This window comes from Falco punctatus, assembly GCF_963210335.1.
Source record: "Falco punctatus genome assembly, chromosome: 3".
NCBI lineage: Eukaryota > Metazoa > Chordata > Aves > Falconiformes > Falconidae > Falco > Falco punctatus.
Window position 1 is genome coordinate 32,080,517 of NC_137582.1, and position 19,039 is coordinate 32,099,555.

Consider the following 19,039-nt stretch of genomic DNA (forward strand, 5'->3'; position numbering starts at 1 on the left):
AATGTACTGCTTATTTTGCTGCCCTTCTATGCTCTCTGTGGAATTAGCTTTAGAGTACTCTTGAAGGTGGGATGTTTGTAGATCAGGGTCCCTGTTAGCTGTGGCACATGGATTGCAAATATAGCCTGCATTCAGGTTGAAAAGTGCCAAGGGTTGATTATAGGCCACTAGCCTCTTTGGGTAGCTTGTTTTGGGCTTATAAATGTCTTGCGCAGGCCCAGGATGCCCATGCATAAATTGTCATCTCAAACGAGGAGAGGAAGAAAGGCAGATCTGGACAAATGGGCCAAGTTCCTAAACTGGCAGTGAGGCAAACAATGTTGAGACCTTTCTCCCCTATGTAATAATATGTTGTGATTTTTCTAACTGTGGCCAGTTTGACATTTACACAGGTGATTTTCTGATGGATAGCTGTTAGGGTACTCTGATCCCAAGCAGCTGAACCGCTAAAGTTGGAAACTCTGTTTAACTGCATTCTCCCTGTCCAGATCAATAGTCATTCTATGACGAAGCAACAAGCATGACCACACACAAAGGGCTGAGTCCTTTTTAATTAGGTGCTCCCATGACGATTATTTTCCTGACATACAAAAAGGGAAAATTAACCTATGCATAGTTCGCCTCTAAGCACTCTTCAAGGGTTTCATTTAATTTGTCAATGATACAGAACGAGGAGTAATTTCTTGGTAGATATTTATCTGCAGGGAAGAAGGTGGTAGATAGTTACCCAGGCCTGTGAAGTGCAGGTGTTCATTAAGTGTACCCTGACATAAATCTCTTCCTTTTTTCTTTTGTGTCTTCTGTTTGTTTGTTCTCTCCTCTTTTATTCAGGAGCAGCCGAGTGTTACCCAGCAGGGATATCCACCTGTGGTGACTGGGGTAGATATGTCATAAATGTTCCTGGAAGTTCATTAAAATAAATCTAGCTCCCAAGCAACTTTTGTTTGCTTTTGAGCATTATCTTAGAAAACTCTGTAGCCAACTGTTTACTACATCAAGATATGACTTTTTTTTCATGGGCTTATCTTTTCTATCACTTTAAAAAGAACTGGTTGCGCCCTTTATTAGAAGTGACAGAATTTAATCTGAAATTACAGCAAGACCATACTTCATTAATAGGTTGCAACTAGGGCCTAACACCTCCCCCCCACCCCCAAGCAAACAAAAACCCCCCAAAAAACAAAAACCAAAAAACCCAAAAATCAAATCCCAGAACTTCAGAAAGCTTGAAACTGCTCTTCAGTTTGCATTACTAACTTATCGGTCATTCAAAACACTGTCCTCTTTTATTCTTTCACTTTTTTCTCAGTCTGACTGTCTGGCTGTGTTTTTCTGGGTCAAATTTTTTACACTTTTACCTTTTAAATCATTGGGAAACATTACTGCAAAAGCACGTTCACATCAAAAAGGCCTTGACTACAGAGTCATATTCTGAAAATAGTTGCACTTTGCATTTTTCTGCCCTGTTTCTAGGAGTTGGTTTCACAGCTTCCTCCACTTCAAATATTTTACTTCAAAATTTCAAAAGCCTTCTTTATGGTCACAACCATTTATAGTAAGCTTTAGCACACAGATGTGCAGCTACCTTGGTAGTTTCTGAGTTGAAAGCAGTTATTAGTATGACAATGATGTTACCTGTTGTCTTCTCTGAATGTTACAATCAAGGCACTGACCTCATGCAGTTAGATTGGGAATTAGATATGAGTTTGGAGCACACAGAAACCCCAGCTTTTTATTGTCTGTCTCTTGGTTAAAACTATAATTCCTGTATTTCTATGCAATTTGAAGAATATTTTACGATTCCTGATACATGAAGATTTACAAAAAATGATTTGATTTGTTAAATAATTATAAAAATTATAGAAAATATAAAAATATTAAAAAATAATTTGTTAAAGATCAAAGATATTATGTAGTAAAAAAATTGTTGTTGTGTTTTATTAAGATTGTTGCCATGTGCAATACAGTAATAAAATCTAAACAGTTCAAACTGAAAGCTCAAAATGTTTCTTTGCCATGTTCAATTTTGGAGAAAGGTGTTGTCCAGGGACTGAATGCCATTAATTTTAAAGCTTTTTGGTCAGAAGAGAATAATCATGATTTTGTTTAAATATAGATGGTTGTGTCTATATTTCACTGGAAAATAATACCAAAGAGAAGAATAGAAGCAGCTGTGACCAACTGTGAGAGAAATTGTTCAAGGTGGCTCTCAAAGGCCAGCAAAGAAGACCACAGAGACCAAGAGAGCAGCCTCAGATAAGGACTGGGCAGACAGACTTTATCAAACACATCTTTGAGATAGTATTCTGCAAGGCCTGGAGACCAAATGAGGTCTGGTGGTGGACCTGGAGAACCTAGGCAATGTTGTCAAGTGGAACTCAGCTGGTGATGCAGACGTGCAGTCTGGAGAGTTTCTGTACTCAAGCCATGACATAGCATGCAACTTGTAGTGCAGATCTGGCAGCATGACCAGTCCGTACTGTAAATTAGCCTTTGTCTGTATTATGTCATTGCTCTTTTCTTCCTATAATAGGCAACTTCTATAGCCATGCTTAATTCATAATGGAAAGTTTGGTCAGCAAACAGATATTGGAAAAGAATATTTGTCATTTGGATATTCAAATAATTAGTTTTCAGCATATGTTATATTCCAGTGGGGCATAACAGGCTGGTGTGTTTGGGGATGAATGCATAAACCATTCAGGAACTGTTTGAAAATAATTAAGGAAATAATATGCCTAGTGTATATAAAGTGGGGTTTTAATTATAATAGAAAAGAATTCTTGAGAAATCATTTTTAACATAACTTATTTCTCAAGTGTGTTTTGGCAGGGTTTCAAATAATGTATCAGATAGTGATCACATGTTGTGTGACAGGATTACAACTAACCCAACACATTATACAGGCTCAGCTGCTGCAGCTCCATCCAAAGTTAGTGATGTCCTGAGAAGGTATTGGAAGAGTTCAATCTGTGTTCAGGTACTTTTGTGTGCAAGATGTTCTGATATTGCATCAGAGGTGGAGAAGCATGCTGCTACACTGAACTAAAACATGCCAACCAAGGCGGGTTGATAGGGTGGCCTGCACCGAGAAGGTGAGAAGCACTTATTCCCCTTTGCAGGACAGTGGTGGCTGCATGGTATAGGATCTGACCTGTTAAGTCCAGATTTGATCTGGATCAAAAATGAATATGTGAACATTTCTGTTGAATCAGCCAGAGCATGCATTACACAGTTTAGACTTCATGCTTTCATGCTGGCTTTACTCTTACTCTGGCAGAAGAAAGAATATGGCATTAAGGCTGTCAGAAAGTTTTGTCAGAACTTTTGAATTAATTTGGACTGGAAAAGTGAAGTAAACAGCTGGATTAGCTCTTTTTATTGTATGGCTACTGCAGGTTTTTTGTCCCATCAGGATTTACAGGAAGAGATTTGTCCATGTTCTGTTTACCGAGCTCTGATCTAGTAGAAAAGTTCATGCTGTCACCAACGCTCATACCTGTGGGGAGAGCTGGTGCTGCTGTATTCTTTACTTAGGGTGTCAGCAACTGGAGTATAACCCTAAGGGAAGAGGGTCTTGGATTTTTCCTCCTTGTTCATTTTCAGGGATATGACACTCTATCAACAGACTCCCTGTGGGATCAGGAGGTGAGATGTTGGCAGTTACTGGGACAAAGAACAAGGAGGCTCAGTGGTCCTGGCATTATCCAGGGAAGAAAAACTAAATCCCCAAGTTCCAAACCATTTTGCAATACATATTTTTGTGTTTCATATGATATCGTAATTGTAGCAAAGGCTAATGTTTGTGTGTCTGGGCTTTCTACCAAGCACAGGAGGCCCACACTCTGTCTCTTCTCTTACCATGAATATTCCATTAACGCTTACAAAGAAGATAGGAATTCAGAACATATCACCCTACATTACAAGCTGTTGATTAAGATGTTTTCACAGGAAGATGAAGGTGAAAAGGAAGATACCTTGGCTGTGGTACAGGAGCTACCACTTGTGACTGTGAGAAGGCACAAGGCTGTGTACCATAACTGGGCGTATGTCATAATTGCATGACCACCACTGAGAAGGTTAAGCTTACTTATTAGAGAATCACAGAACAGCTGAGGTTGGAAGGTGTCTCTGGAGATCATCCAGTTCACCCTGCCCCCAACTCCAATTCTGGAAATGTTTTTATAGAGCAGGGAGTGAGTCCCAACATAAAGACTTTATGCTTTTGAAAGCATCACTCTAAACCTGTGATACTCTTGACAGTACAAACTTTGCATATAATACATTGAAAGTAATTACACCAAAATTTCCCTCTTGAAATATAAGTGTTTTTTTTAAAAAAATTCTCTGTCTGGCTTTGAAACTAGTGTAATGTTTGTGGTTTCTGTAAACTGCCCTTTGCAAACAGCTTCTTTTCTTCAATTGTGAATCCCAAGCTGTATACAAAGCCAAGGGTATAGCCCACAGTTTGCATTAAGTAGCATTTGATTAGGTGGTAATAACATTAATTGACACCCAGAATCAGTTGGCTGTAGGTGATCTGAAGCGATAATGCACTAGAGCTTCTAACATTCCGTTTTAAGTCAAAATGCTCCCTCAGCCTGGGGAAAGATGCAGGTGTTTGGGATAAAAGAGTGTTTTGTAAATGAAGGACTTGAACACACTGTGGTTCCACTTCATTACTCTTCTGCTGTTGCTTTATGTAAAACGATTGCTCTATTACCACTTCCCTTTTGTGTTTTAAAAGTATTAGAAAATTAAGCAGAAACCCTTAAGAATAAAATCTAACCCAAATATTTTTTTTGGAAAAAAAATATTTCAAAGCAAAGAAGGAAAGAGGTATTGAATAACTACAAAGTAATTTAGAAACATTCCTGATTCAAACCAGCGTGTCTATTACTAAAAGCTCTGATTATAAATGACTAGTTCTTTGTCTTGCTTGCCTTTGTAATGATGAACCCTCAAAACATTGGCCTTCCCTGAAAGATTGTTTCAGCTTTGTGGATTAGAGTCTTCATGGAGATAGAATACATGTATGCAGCTGGCAAAGCAAGTGTTTTAGTGAATTGTGATTGTTCCCCAGTTCCCACAAATCCTTTCATAAACTATAGGCTCCATTCTTTTTTTAAGGATCTTTCTTACTTTCATTAACAAGTGAGACATTGCTGAACTATATTTGATATACTCAGGAGTTAGGCTTTAGCAAAGAGTGTACTCAGCAAGACTGAGACTCACTAAGACTGGGCGAGTCTTAGTGCTCTAGTAATTTTGCACCCTTGGGGAAAGGAAAAAACCATGAGCAAAAAATGCTGAAAGCCTTTAAAATTGGCATACACTACATGTGGCTGTGTAGAGTATAGGCATAAAATACAGTTTGACTTTGCTGTGAAATTACAGGTGTGCATGTCTTGTCTTACTACCTTCTCTGAAAACTTCCTTGTCCTGTATTTTTCAAGGGCCAGGACCATGAAGCTGTGAGAAATGTTCCACTATCAGTGTGCACACAGTAACAAAGCCAGAGCAACAACGGCAAGACGAGGGAGGTCTTCTGCAACTAGAGACCACAGCATTTAGCCCCTGCCCCAGGAGCTGGTGCCTGGCTTCAGGCAGAGTACGGCACGGGATGGCCAGGCGGTGAGGCAGGGGATGCGATGGTAGTACCTCCAGCCGGCTGGTGCAGGGGTGGAGGTTGCAGCTGGTGTTGTACCAATGGACAATGCCACTAATATGACATGGGGACGAGTCATGTGATCTGTGGGAATAAACACATTCCTCCTCTTTTAAACATGTGTACCGTATTTGTCTATGGTCTAAATGATTCTTGTGGATAATTCTGAGAAAGCTTTTGGTGTCCTGAGTGGTACCCAAGAATAAAATCGGTTTTCTTTATTTTTAAATAGCAGGGAAGAACAAACATTATTAATGAAGAAACACAAAGTGGGTAAAGCTGCATTTAGACATGTAGATCAGTATTTCTTAAGTTATTCTATTGGAACGTCCATGCAGTTTCTATGGACAAATCATTTGTATAACTCAAAGAAGAGAAATGTGTAGCATAAACACAACAAAGATCCAATTCTTTTCTTAAAGACTATTATGCAGTTTACATAGCTTGCCATTCCCAAACAAAGAGGGGGTTTGTCAGACAGGGAACAATGTGCATTGCTGCAGGCATGAGAAAGGAGAGCTGCATTTGGAAAGTATTACAATTATAAGGGGAGTAGATTACGAAGCAGATAATTAATGGTATGGATACAGGATCTTCCCTTCCCACTGGGATTCATTCTCACTCTGTTGGTGTAACTTATAGCCCTGAGGAACACTCTTTTTAGTTTCAAGGCTCTCTTTCTAATCTCTAGGTCTTTTAGTGTTTTATTGCATTGGTCACAAAGGTTCAAGGAGTCACTCCAGAAGATATTCTCTCCAAGGGATTAAAATGACTCAGAGGAACAAAGCAATTTGGAAGAGCTTTTGCAGAAGCCTTCCTCCACCTTTAAACTACAAAAAGTCGCCTCTTCCACTCCTGCAAGACTATTTCCGTGCTTCGCTCTTCTGATTTTTATCATTCTTCCTTCAGCTAGATCAGAAAAGAGTATGTAAATCTAAATTGACTTCATAGCTATATCCAGTGGAAACAATATATTTAAAAATGTGTATGCTTGGAAGAGTATTCTGAATGTTAAAACCAGTTATTTATATTATTATTGATTACAATGTAATTGCTTTTTTTTTATTACATTAAATAATATAATTTTCTCTTCTGAAGTACTTTTTGTTATAAAAAATAAGATTTTGGATGGAGAAAACTAGTCTACAAAGGATGACGCTTCCACTAACATTTTTTTTAAGTCATTCCAGTAGAATAGGGTAGAACAGAAGGTTGGTGTGAGATTTATTTCTGAAACACTTTGAAAAGTTGTTGTGCATAATTATTTACAAAGAATTAAGAAAATAACACAAACACTGCCAGCAGAGAAATCATTCTTAAATTTCAAATCATTAAGCTGGCTGGTCAACTATATAAACAATGAACAAGAAGCATAGGTTAGAATATTCTTTAGATTATCTGATACAGATTGTTGTTCATTTAATGTGTGACCTGTAAATAGAAGCCTTCCTATTTGTATGCTAAGCACATATGTAAGAACAAGAAAGGACTTGTAAGTGAAACACAGCATCACCTTGAGGTGCTTCAAAGTTACACGGAGCAGTCAGAACAGTAACCAAGGTAGCATCAAAGCAGTAAAGATCTTAGCCTCCATACAGTAGGAAGGGTATATGCATATTTACAATATGTAAATAATTAGAGAAGAGCCTTCTGTAATGCATTATGAACAAGTGTGTTCTGGGTGTTGATCTATTAATGCACACATATATTAATGCATTTAATGTGTTGAGGTATGTCATGCTGTACATACTGCTAAAGTAAAACTATATTTGAAGCATTTAAAATTTGTGGGTTTTTTTCCTATGTGTACTCGAGCATCTCTGCATTTTCCTCTTAAATAATAGTAATCAATTTAGCCTTTATTGATTATATTTATGTGAAGAGGAGTCTTTCAGTAGGCCAACTGATATAGGTAAAAAAGGCTTTTATCTAGTCACTCGACCCCTTTTGGTCTAACATACATGGATATTGTTCATTCAATTAATGTATTTCAGTGTGGAGTGGAAAAAAATGGAAAATTTTGTTAATTGCTGAAGTTGCTGGAAAAAAAGGTATATATATATTCATGAAGCAGGTCCTGTAGTTTGATGTTTTGCATAATATAAGCCCTAGAACACCACCAAAAGACAGCTCTGCTTAAAGAGAAATGCTGACTGTATTGTTTAATAGGAAAACAGAGAATAATACTGATTTTATAGTAAAATTATAACACAGACTTACTTAATATTGAATCATGTTTAATTCATATCTGTTTCTATTTATTTTGCAGAAGGTTTTTTGCAGTTCAGTATTACCAAAAACCCAGTACTTCTACAGAGTCAAGCTTAGGGCTTGTGGTACGGTAAGGTTGGATAGTGTTGGAATATATAAGTACTATCTTAATGTACGTACCATCTGTGTTTCATGATTAGCAGGTAGATAATAGTTTCACTGAGTCCTCAGATAGTTAGTGTTTTTCTTTAGCCATACTAATAGATCTCTTTGGAAACAATATTATGGTAAAGTTTTGCATTCAGATTTCTTTAACCTACACATCGGGGGGCAGGGGGGAGGAGTTTATGAAAAGGAAATTAAATTCAATTTTGATTATTATAGAGATAGAAAATCCTTAGTAGGATAGAAAATCTGCATAACAAGCATTATAGAGGGAGCAGCTCCCTTTCCAGTGCTTCTGTGGATGAAGGTGAGGAAAGAGGACAGGAAGACAGGAAGAGAAACAGATATAAGTATCATCATGACATATATGGGAAAATAACATGGAAAATAAATTGACCAGTACAGTTAAATAACTGTAGGGAGACTTCAACATAGCCAAGAAGTAAATCACGTGCCTGATCCCAAGTCCTATTATAGGTTCTTAACTACAAGACTAGTCAATTTTCAATTGCAAATTAATAATAGCATTCTGAAATTACAATTTCATTCAGCTTTGTTTCCTGTTGTGCTGGCTGGTGGTTTGCAGTGTATCTGGTATCTTACCCCTTATTTTTCATTAATTGGTTGGCATTTGATTAGGCATCAGCCTCCTGAACAACAGGGAATTTTGTATTTGAGCAAGCTGAGGTGAGAATTGAGTCCAATGTAAGTCATTTGAGTGCAGCTGAGCTGGAGATTCAAGGTGTTAAGTACTTACTGAAGACTGTTCTTATAAATCAGGCCAGTATGTGTATATACAACCATGTAATCTGCATTAATACACTTAGGTGTGTTCTGTATTTTAAGAGACCTGGACAAAGAAGGTACAGTAAGGACCCAGTGAAAACCTAACTGCCCTAATGCCAATGGGACAAAAATATCTGCATATTTACCTACAGTGTAGCCACGCTATTGTTTGTGGGTTTTTTTCTTTGCACATTCATCTAACCTGAATGTGAAAATGGAGAACTGAGGTAATGTGGAATATTTGGTTTGCTGCTGTGCTTTTGCTTCTGTTCAGCAACTGTCATCTTGCTTCTCTCTCATCCAAAATAGAGCTGAGGACACTTCATAAGAAAAGAAGTTCTACAAAAGCCTGCCCTGTTCCCTAAGGAAAGATTTTTGAAAGTTTTTTTTCTTTATATATAGTACAGGAAAGTGCTCCAGTTCACTTCTGGCTGGTGCTGAAAAGGGCTTGTTACAGTCTCTCTTTTTATGTTTTGCACCCTCTGCAGTACCCTTTTACCACCTGAAAATTTACTGCATGGCAGAAGAACACAGATCTGTAAATGTGAAACACAGAGTTTGCAACATTATGGAATCAAAATACTTTAGCACAAAAGCTTCCTGTTTTTCTAGCATTATAGGAATGAGAAGGGTCCATAAATTTGTAAAGCAAGTCATTAGCTTAAATGTCATATGTGCTGTACTTGTCATGCAAATTTAAAACCTGATTTACAGGCTTAAAATGTTATCAATTGAGCTAAAGTATTATGTAATACCTGAAGTAACTGCTCTCCCTGAATTATTCAGAAGCACATATTTATTAAAGAAAAACAAATCGAGCTCAAGTTTTTCTGTGTTAAATTTAAAAAGGGGAGCAAACTGACAACTAATCAGCCATAGCTTGCAAAAATAACTTGTGGCTATAAAAAGGAAGGGAGGGGAAAAAAAAGAGGAGGGGTGGGAGGTAAACATTCTACTGTGCGGATTGGTTGTGCTTTATTCTGGAGCAAACTTGTCCAAATGAACTATAAATGTGGTAGCTCAGTAATAAATGGGGAGCAGGAGGGTACAAGCAATAAAATCAGGTGAATGCATTGAGTGCTCTGTATTTTAGTTCAGTGGGTGGTGTAAGGCGGTAATCGAAATCTGTTACCTACATACCCTGTTTTAACGAACATTACTTCGTTATACTGCTGTAGTGAATGTTTCTCATTTTCCAGAAGATAAGAGGGTATGTTACTATGGGAAAAAGATATACTCATTAAACTGCAAAGTTGCCAGCATGCCATTCTTGATATATATATACACAAACACATATGCATACATATATATATAAAATGATTAAAATGTTGCTGAACCCATGCATACAATTTCATTTTTGCAATATTCATTTCATCTATTGCAGAGAAATGCTGTTTAATTTGAATGAGACTGTGAATTTTGCAAAACGAGGAGGTAATAGCATTTTACTTAAACTTATGGCATCTCTATTCATATTATATGGTTCAGGAACAGTTTCTTCATAATTAATGTGTCAAAACCCCACATTTGAATCAAGAATGATTAAATTCATTCAGGGTGATTTGCTAGAGAGTAATAACTTTAAACTTTCTCCCTTTAAACAGAATTGTTACGGCTCTCTCATCACTTGTCCAGAGTCCTCTTATTTCCTTTTCTTGTTACCCTTGGAAATGCACTTTTCTCTTATAGTATTTCTTTAATATTCATGTGCTTTGCATATTGTATACATTTTATGTGTCAATTATTGGAGACTGTTGTACCAGTTTTTTATCTGAATATTGGTAAAAATTTTTTAAAACTCACTGAATCAATAAGAAGATGTAAAATATTACACCTCCAGTATGAAGGGTATAGTCAGTGGAAAACCAAATTTTTACAGTAACGTGGAGACTTCCAGGAATCCGAGTTGAGAAATGTGAGTTTGTAGCATGTCAAACTTGACTCCACAGTATTTGGCTTATTAGCTTGCTGCTGAGCACAGGATGGTACCTCTGGCCTTGATTCATCAGTCTTTAAATAAATGGATAAGTGCTCTGTTGAATCGGGGCCAGAGGAGTGCACTGCCTGTACAGGGCATGTTGGGCGAGAGAAAATGAGGACCACAGAGTTTTGATTTCTTCTTCCTTATAGGGGAACAAATTTGAAATAAGTCAGGAGAATAATGTGCATACAGAAAGAACAGCAAGAAAGGAGATGGACCAAACATCTTACCTAAATGTAGCTTTCAGTTTTGTGTTTAGAACAATAGTGCTTGTTCTGTGAGATGGGAAAGATTTGCTTGATCCTCATTATTTTTCTGGCTTTTTTTTTTTTTTTTTTTTTTAAATTACTCACTGGGGTTGTATATAATAAGGGTGGGATTTGCTGCACCTTAATGGCTATCTGAAAACAGTCTAGTCTGAGCTTCTTTATGTAGAAAAAGACAGGCTGTCTCTAGGAGCAGATTTATCCCATCCTAGGGTATGTGTGGTGAATTACCCCCAGAGATGCTGCTGTGAAGAGGGAGACTAGTGGACTTTCTCTGGTCAGACAGAAGTTAGGTGAAATGAAGATGATGCTACCTGACTAAATGTAAAGAAAGCTTATTACACAGGTGTCTGTCTTGTCTCTTGCCCAGCAGAATTAAGACATGAAATGAAGAGAAAAAAAAAAAAAGTTTACAATTTACCCCCATGCCTGCGTGAAGCAGGTGTCTGAATGCAAGCCAAATAGCTAGCCTTTAGATCCAGCTTAATTTCTGGAGAACGACTGCTGTAGAAAAAGCTCCCAGTGTTCCTCACATTGACCTAGTTTTCAGTGTTATCTAGTGACTCTGTGCTAATGTGACCCAGTATTTCTTTGCTGTTCGCTGCCTGGTGCATTCAGATTTTTTCCTTTTTGTTTACCATTGGTGTCTATACTCACCAAGCACCTAATCCTGCAGAGTGCTGAGTCCCACCTGGGAGGTATGGGCTCTTTTCTCATCTAGCAGGAGTCAGGCTGCCCCATTTTTCCCAAGATTAGACTGTATAAGAAGCAGGTAACCATAAACAGCATTGTAGCTGGTCTTAGGATTTTACCCCGGCAAAGGTCAAGCATAATGGTTCAGTGAAAATAAAGCATTTTGAGTCATTTATTCCTTTAAAAAGGTTTGTATCATCCATGCAGCTGCAAAGCCATAATGCTTTCATTAAAAGTCACATCTGTGCTGAATTAAACCAGGAGTCTTTTCCAGCCAAGGAGTATTTGTCAGGGTGAAAGTTTTTCTCTTAGCTCCTGAAGCTTTTTTCCAAAATCCAAGGGCTAAGACAGAGAGCAGACCTTGTCACGAGCTGGTACCGAGGTTTAAGTACATTCCTGCTATGTTATTCACCGTCTGGCTCCAATTTGGAGGTACATCTCCCTTGTGTTCACTTTATTAACCTACATATGACTGGCTCTTTTGTTTAATGTGGGAATGAAAAAATAGACGCTGGGCCCAAGAAAAGTAGTCTGAAAACATCTTTTTCCAGATTTTCTGCTCATTGTGGCACATTAACCACTTGCATGGAAAATTTGGTGGATAAAATATCTTTTAAAAGATGTTTTTTGAGACTAGGCATTTTTAACTTTATGTGAAAAGATTTAAGCAATCATAAAATCTTAGTCGTCTTCTCCCCCCTAACTTTTTGAGCCCATTTACTAATTTCTACCAAAACTGACTTCAAAGATAGGAATGTACCAAATCTATGAAAGTCACCAAGCAGATAGAAGAGGATAGCCAAAATTAATACCTCCGCTGAGAGTGCATCTGCAGCATGAGCCCAACAGCTGTGTGCTGTGTAGCTGACCAGCAAAATAACAGACATGCATTCCTCAACAAATTGCTGGATGCCTATTTCACAAAAAGCCCCTACATAAGCTACTGCTGGTTCGTCCATCTGATGGGCATGGGACCTTATAATAAGTGGGAGGACTTGAATGAGGAAGATCTGTGGTGGATGTAAGTGTAAGTGTGGGTTGTTGGGCATGTATGTTTAGGACAAAAGGCTTTGCTAGTTCTGCTGCTCACAGGCCAGCTGACTTAAAGAAATGCTTACTTCAGGAAGATTCAGCACTTGTCTTTTTCATGTCTTCACTGTGACCACTCCAGTTAGAAAAGGAAGACAAGCAGTTGTCTGTATGACAACCATAAGCTGAGACTCCAATGGAGTTGTGTTTCTAAAGCACTGCATATTGTCTTCATTAGTTTAATGATTTATTTTATTTTTTTAAAAATTTGAATGCAAGAGCAGCAAATCTTTGAGAAGAAGCTAGGAAGAAAAGGATGGGCATGCCTTTACCAACACAAGTGATAGGAAAAAGTGCAGCTGGACAAGAAAGGTGAGCTACCTTGTATACCACTGTGTTTCCCAGGAATCTCTGTTATTATCCAGAACTCTCTGTGCTAAACTTTTGTATAATTGAGAAGAAAAGTCCCTGCACTCAAAGACCTTACTCTGCTTTTTCTGGGTAACATAAACTTCCACAATTATTTAGGCTTTTAATACCTAACATATATATTTGTTTAAATTATCTGTCTACACACGTGCATGCATAAAAATATCTGAGCTGTTTCGCTTCTTTAAAAAAGGCCAACAAGCAAAGAGACCAGTTTTTATTGTAGAAACAATAACATTTCAACTAATATTTTCCCTTCCTCAAACTGACTCCCCACATTGCTGATGTCAAGGTCTTTCCCAGTCACAGAATTATACTCTCCTATTTCCGCAGTAAGGACTGTCATCTCAGAGGGGAAGTTATACCAAAGTTTTCTCCAGGTTTTTGGCTGAAATGCTTCATGACGGAAAGATTTTGTTTCAAGAAGATATCTGGATGTATTACAAACAGTGCAAAGAGCTTCCCTCCACTATGGAGGAGAAGGGGGAAACCACCTCCAACTCTTTTTTCATGAGAAGAGGCAGATTTTCAGGATGTGTTTAACAGTGCCGTGCTGGATCTCATATCCTGGGGAGAAGTTCTGGCTCTGTAGAAGCTGACATCGACACTCCTGCCAGCCCCTGCGAAGCTGAGTGGGGGCAGGACTCATTTTGTGGAGGGAGGAGCTCATTTCTTCCTCAGTGTTCCAGGGTGAGGTTGGGGGTGGGGAGTGGTCCCTCTGGAGCCTGCATCATGCCAGGTCTCTGAGCTCATACAGCCACAGCTCTCCCTCTATGTTGCGGAATGGATATCTTGTTTCCATTGTATGTTTTCATGGAAATAAATTTAAGGAAAATACCCCTGAAGGTAACCTTTGATTTACGTTTTCCCTCAGGGTTGATTGCCTAACCTCCTTCCTTCAATTACTTAAAAGAAGAGGATGGAGATAAATGTGAGGGAAAGTAGTACTTTTATAGGCAAAACCAGGGGAATTGAAAAAAATACTGTTGAAAGAGAATTTCTGACACAGTCCAAGCTGTCTTTGCAATCTTGAACTTACCCTGTAAGGTTTCACTGCCCCATATCGCTCAGGACCAGGGAAGGAGACGGGCAGACTTTGCCTGTGTTTCCTCCAATAGATATTCTTGGGGTGGTTCTGGCAATCAATATTGAAACATGCTTTGTTACTTCCAGGTTCCAGCAATTGACAGTTTCTGAATTTCACTGTCAGGTGCAAACACTAAAGAGGATGAAGGGATTTCATTACTGCCAGTTTGCAAAATTGTTCAGAACGTGCTGTCTCTGGAGGATGACTGGGCTTTTGTTCTGGTTCCTCGCAAATTAAAGGAACGAGAGCTTCGGCAGTCTTTCCCGCTACCTGAAATTTACCAGCTGATAACAAGCAAGTAGGAAATTAAAGAGAAGTAACATGCATTAAACACTCTGACATCTGTATACTCATAGCAGTGGAAATTTGTATACGGAAAAGCTGTTAATTCAGTGTTTGCTTTATCTTAATGTTTATTGGTTTATTTTAATTTTCAATATCTTTAACCTTTTGAGCATCTTAACCCAGGAAAAGGTCGTTATTTAAAAGGAAAAGTATTTTATTTGTGGCCATCTTTCCCTTTGTGCCTCATCATACAAGAGGGGTGGGTTCATGGGGCAGGGGTATCACTATAACCATTGCTTCACTGAAGAGGAAATACAGATGATCCGGAGCTGTTCATCGTTATTCATTGCCTTGACTTATGAGTCACTGAAAATAGATGCAGGGTGGATGCTCGTGTCTAATGCAAGGTTAGATAACGGAATAAAGTTTGTCGGTGAAGACTTGTGTGAAACATCTTCCTCCTGGCAAGTTTACCATGAGGAAAACACTGGGTGAAAATCTTCGTGGGGCTTTCCTTGTGGGTATTCAAGTGATAAGTCATTTCCCTACCTGAACCCCTGGAAGGGATTTAAGTCTGAGAACCTCTAGCACATGCACATGGGGTTAGATATGCAGATATCTTTATGTGTTTGCAGGACCACAGGTTCAGTGCCTAAAGGATCTGGAAGGTGGAGGTAACGGATTCTAGTAGCCCCAGCCCTGGGCACTGCACACCTCCCTGGGGACAGGGACATGCCGAGGCTAGGCCAGGACATTGACCTGCAGGTAGGCCTGGCTCAGCAGGCCCCGTGGCTGAGCAGGTCAGGGCTGCGGGGACCTGAAGACCAGCCCTGCTGCAGTGTCACTGAGGCAAGGACTGATGGTCCTGGGGGACTGAAATGGGGTCCTGGGCCATGGGTAGGATGGGGGCAGCCCTGTGAGGCTGGGCAGGGCAGGAAAGCCCGTTAGTGCCCAGGACACTGGCAGTGTTTTGGTTAGCTGGCCAGGAGGTCAAGCAGAAAGGGGAACCTATGAACTTGAACCCCAGCTTTCCTTTAGGTGGGGATGTTGGTTTAGGTCTCTTTCCTCTGTCCAGTCACCAGCTTCTAGGTAGAACTTCACATATTTGAGACCATTGGTTGTCAGTTAAAACGGGTTGAAATTGGTCAAGTTGAAACTTACCTGGCAGCAAAGGTGGTTGGGTGGTTCAGGGATGGTGGTTAGTTGCCTTTAGGTGCTGGTAGTGCTTGGGCAGGGTTTATGGGATTGCTGGTTTTAGTAACAACATCTAGACTTACCTAGCTGATACCTTTGAGGTTGGTAGCACTTGGTTTTCCAAATAGTATGTGTTTTTTCTGCATCTCCAAGCACAGGCACAGATTCCTCTCCTCACACAGAAATGCAATGATACATTCACTTGCTTTACAGTTCTCCTTCGCTGTCCTCTTCTAAAAATGGCCCTTGCTGTTTGTATGTATGTCAGGCAGCTGCGTTGTGTGATTACCGTTCACATTTCTAGACAGTACTCAGGATGCAGAGAAGTGATGGTCTCCGTACGTTTCTGTATCTGTAGGCTGTACTTCACCGCTGGTTTTCTCATAAGAATGTTTTTGACCCCCATTTAGTTTTCCTTGTGATAAATTTTTATCTCAAATTACTGCATAACTAACAGTTTCCAGCAGCCTGCTTTTTTTAAAAAAAATACCCTCCCCCCCCCAAAAAAAAAAACAACCATCCTAACAACAAAGTAACTGCAACAATAATAATAAAAACCCCCTGTTCTTACTAGGGTGCAATCTCAAACCAATCCACTTTGACTGTAGCTGTGGCAAATTGCTGTCTGAAAATGACTGCCCTATTCATCTGTTAATATTGTTAGAAAGAAAGCTACAACTGTACCTATCAGTGTAACTAAATTAGAGCAGGTTCACATAAGGCAGGCACACATAAAAATGTACTTATGAAACAGATGTATCCCTCAACAGGAAAATGACAGCAATTCTGATAAAATGCTTTTATTATTTACTTTCAACAAGTATCTATAGCTGCAGCTTGACTATTGTTGAATCATTTCAATAATCTTGTTATAGTCCTGGCAATAAAAGGAAAAGCACTTCAGCGCAGTGAAATGGCCTAGCTTCTGACATGTTCAGTGGCATGTCAGTGATACGGTGATATTTTTTTTAAGCTGTCGAAATGAACAGCAGCATTGTTTATCCAGGCGGTGAACTGCTTCGAAGCAGAGCACATCCCTCACGTGGAAGGCAGCAGCTGGCACAGGTTGAGCCCTGCTGGTAGGGATGGATGGCCGCTGTGCAACGGAAGCCTTGGTTCTGCTGGCTACAGGGGCTGTGCTTGTGTCTCTTGGAGGTAAACACAGCAGTGTGAAGGATTACACCTGGAAATTATAAAAGAATTTTGGCCTTAAACTGAGCAAGTGCAGGTATCTCCAGAGTTCTGCTTATTACATAAAGTTTATGATCTACTTCCAAGTTCCTCTAAAACTAGTGCCCAGAGCATCTTCTATTTCAAACCTGTAGATTTTTGGACATGGATTGTGGGCATTTGGAAAGCGGATGCAAAAGGAAATGGACAGTTAACTTTTTTTTTATTCACTATCTTTCCAGGTTTTCGTAGATTTTGGAAGGGCTCTGAGATGATAACTGACTATATGCCCAAAACATTGCAGTTGGCAAGTATGGAAGTATCTTTCGCTATCTATGGGAACACAGGAAAACAGACTTAGTGACTTGAATATAGTAATGTACGATGTTTGTGGTGAAGTAAGGAATATCTTCGGAGTATTTAATTTTAATCTGCTGAAAAATAACATTGGTTCCACTCCAAAAATGTGGAATAACTTATTTTTGTTTGTTCTCAAACTTCCAGAAATATTCAGATCTGAGCAGAGAATGAAGCATGTCAGAACAGGACCTGAAAATGTCTAAAAATGTTAACTATGAGAAGTTAATATGAAATGCAAAATCTAATGTCACAAAACTATACTGATTCTACTGGTAATTGTTCCAGGTGAATATGAAGAACTTGTTCTTCAGCAGTGTTAAATTACTACTGGTCTAGTAGTGAAAGAGTTAAAGTTTCTGTAGCAGCATTGCTTTACTCATATTGTATATATTATTCTATATAGTGAAAACTTTATTTTAAAGTTTCTGAATGTCCAGTGTAACAACATACTGTGACTAAAGTCTTAAACTTTTTACTGTTTAATATATTTTTTGGATCTTGCAGTGAAATTGGCTACATGACTCTTGCTTTTTATAATTGTTTAAAATTTTTTTTCTCTGTTATGTTAGTGTCTCTTTTTTTTAATAACTGTTTCTTTTTACAGTTTGTTTTAGTATATATTCATTGAGAGGCAAATAGCTATATTTGAAAACTATTTCTGTTCAGAATTCATAAGTTTCTGAAACTTTCTCCCCTTGCTCTGAAACACACTGTGACTAGATTCCACCCAAAGGAAAGTAATTATTCTGAAAATTAGAAATCAATCTCATACTCTTTTTCTTTTTTTGTTTTCTTTTCATTTCAGACAATGGGAAACAAAAAGTGCCCCATATGTTAAAAATGTAAAATATTAATCCCTGCTATTCCAAGAAACAACATAAATCGTTGGATTTTGAGCTGCTGCTTTCCATGAGGACCATGTACTTGGATAGTTTGAGCAGAAGTTAACAATCACAACATCTTAGGCATTTGATTAAGCTCTTCCCGTGCATGCTCAATGAGTTTCTGCCAAAATATTTCAGGCAGCAAAAGAAATTGCTTCTCTTTTGAGAGCTCCCATTGTCTGGTTGCCCTGCTCAGCCTGAGAGCCCCAAAGGGGTGGTTTGAATGGGGAGATAGTAAGTATCTCAGCAGAACAGACATAACACAGTGTAAAGATGGTGGTAGAAGGAAGGAGAGAGGCAGGAAATTGGGAATTTGGGAGGGAAAGGTATTTTTTCCGTAGGGAATTGCCTTTTAGCAGGTGCCTGACTGGTCCTGACTCAGCTTACCTAAGGTTTCTGTCTACATCTTTTTTTTCTAAAACACGTGTAAACTTCATCTTCAATTTTACCTGACTGATAGTTCAAAATACTTTGAGTGCTATAAAGATGTTTTCTTCTAGTGACAGGAAAATTGATTTCTGGTCAGACCAAATATTCTGAAATGCCTGTCCAAAGCCCATAAATAGAGAAGCCGATATTGTATTAGTGAAGGCTGGCAAGCATAGGGGAAAAAGGTTTATTCATTCTGCCTACAAGAGCTATGTAAACAAAAACAAAACATTCTTTCAGGAGAGAACATGAAGAACTGGCAAGGAAACAGAAGTGTAATGGAGAAGATTTCTAGCCCACCCAGCTGCCTAATTACTGGCAGCATCTCTGGATTTTTACAGCATGCCTCTCTAACACAGTTCTTTGGAAACAAAATGCCATATTATTGGAAAATAGTTACAA

At 38.7% G+C, this 19,039-nt stretch overlaps 1 protein-coding gene across 1 annotated transcript in view; it reads left to right on the forward strand.

Annotated features, from left to right (window-relative positions):
* TRIQK (triple QxxK/R motif containing) overlaps window positions 1–15,892 on the forward strand; it is a 98,778-nt gene extending 82,886 nt beyond the window's left edge. Inside the window, exon 4 of the mRNA XM_080381747.1 lies at window positions 2,117–15,892. Within this exon, the coding sequence (XP_080237873.1) occupies window positions 2,117–2,260 (144 nt within the window). The 3' untranslated portion in view covers window positions 2,261–15,892. The remainder of the gene's footprint in view (window positions 1–2,116) is intronic.
* Window positions 15,893–19,039: the final 3,147 nt, after the last annotated feature.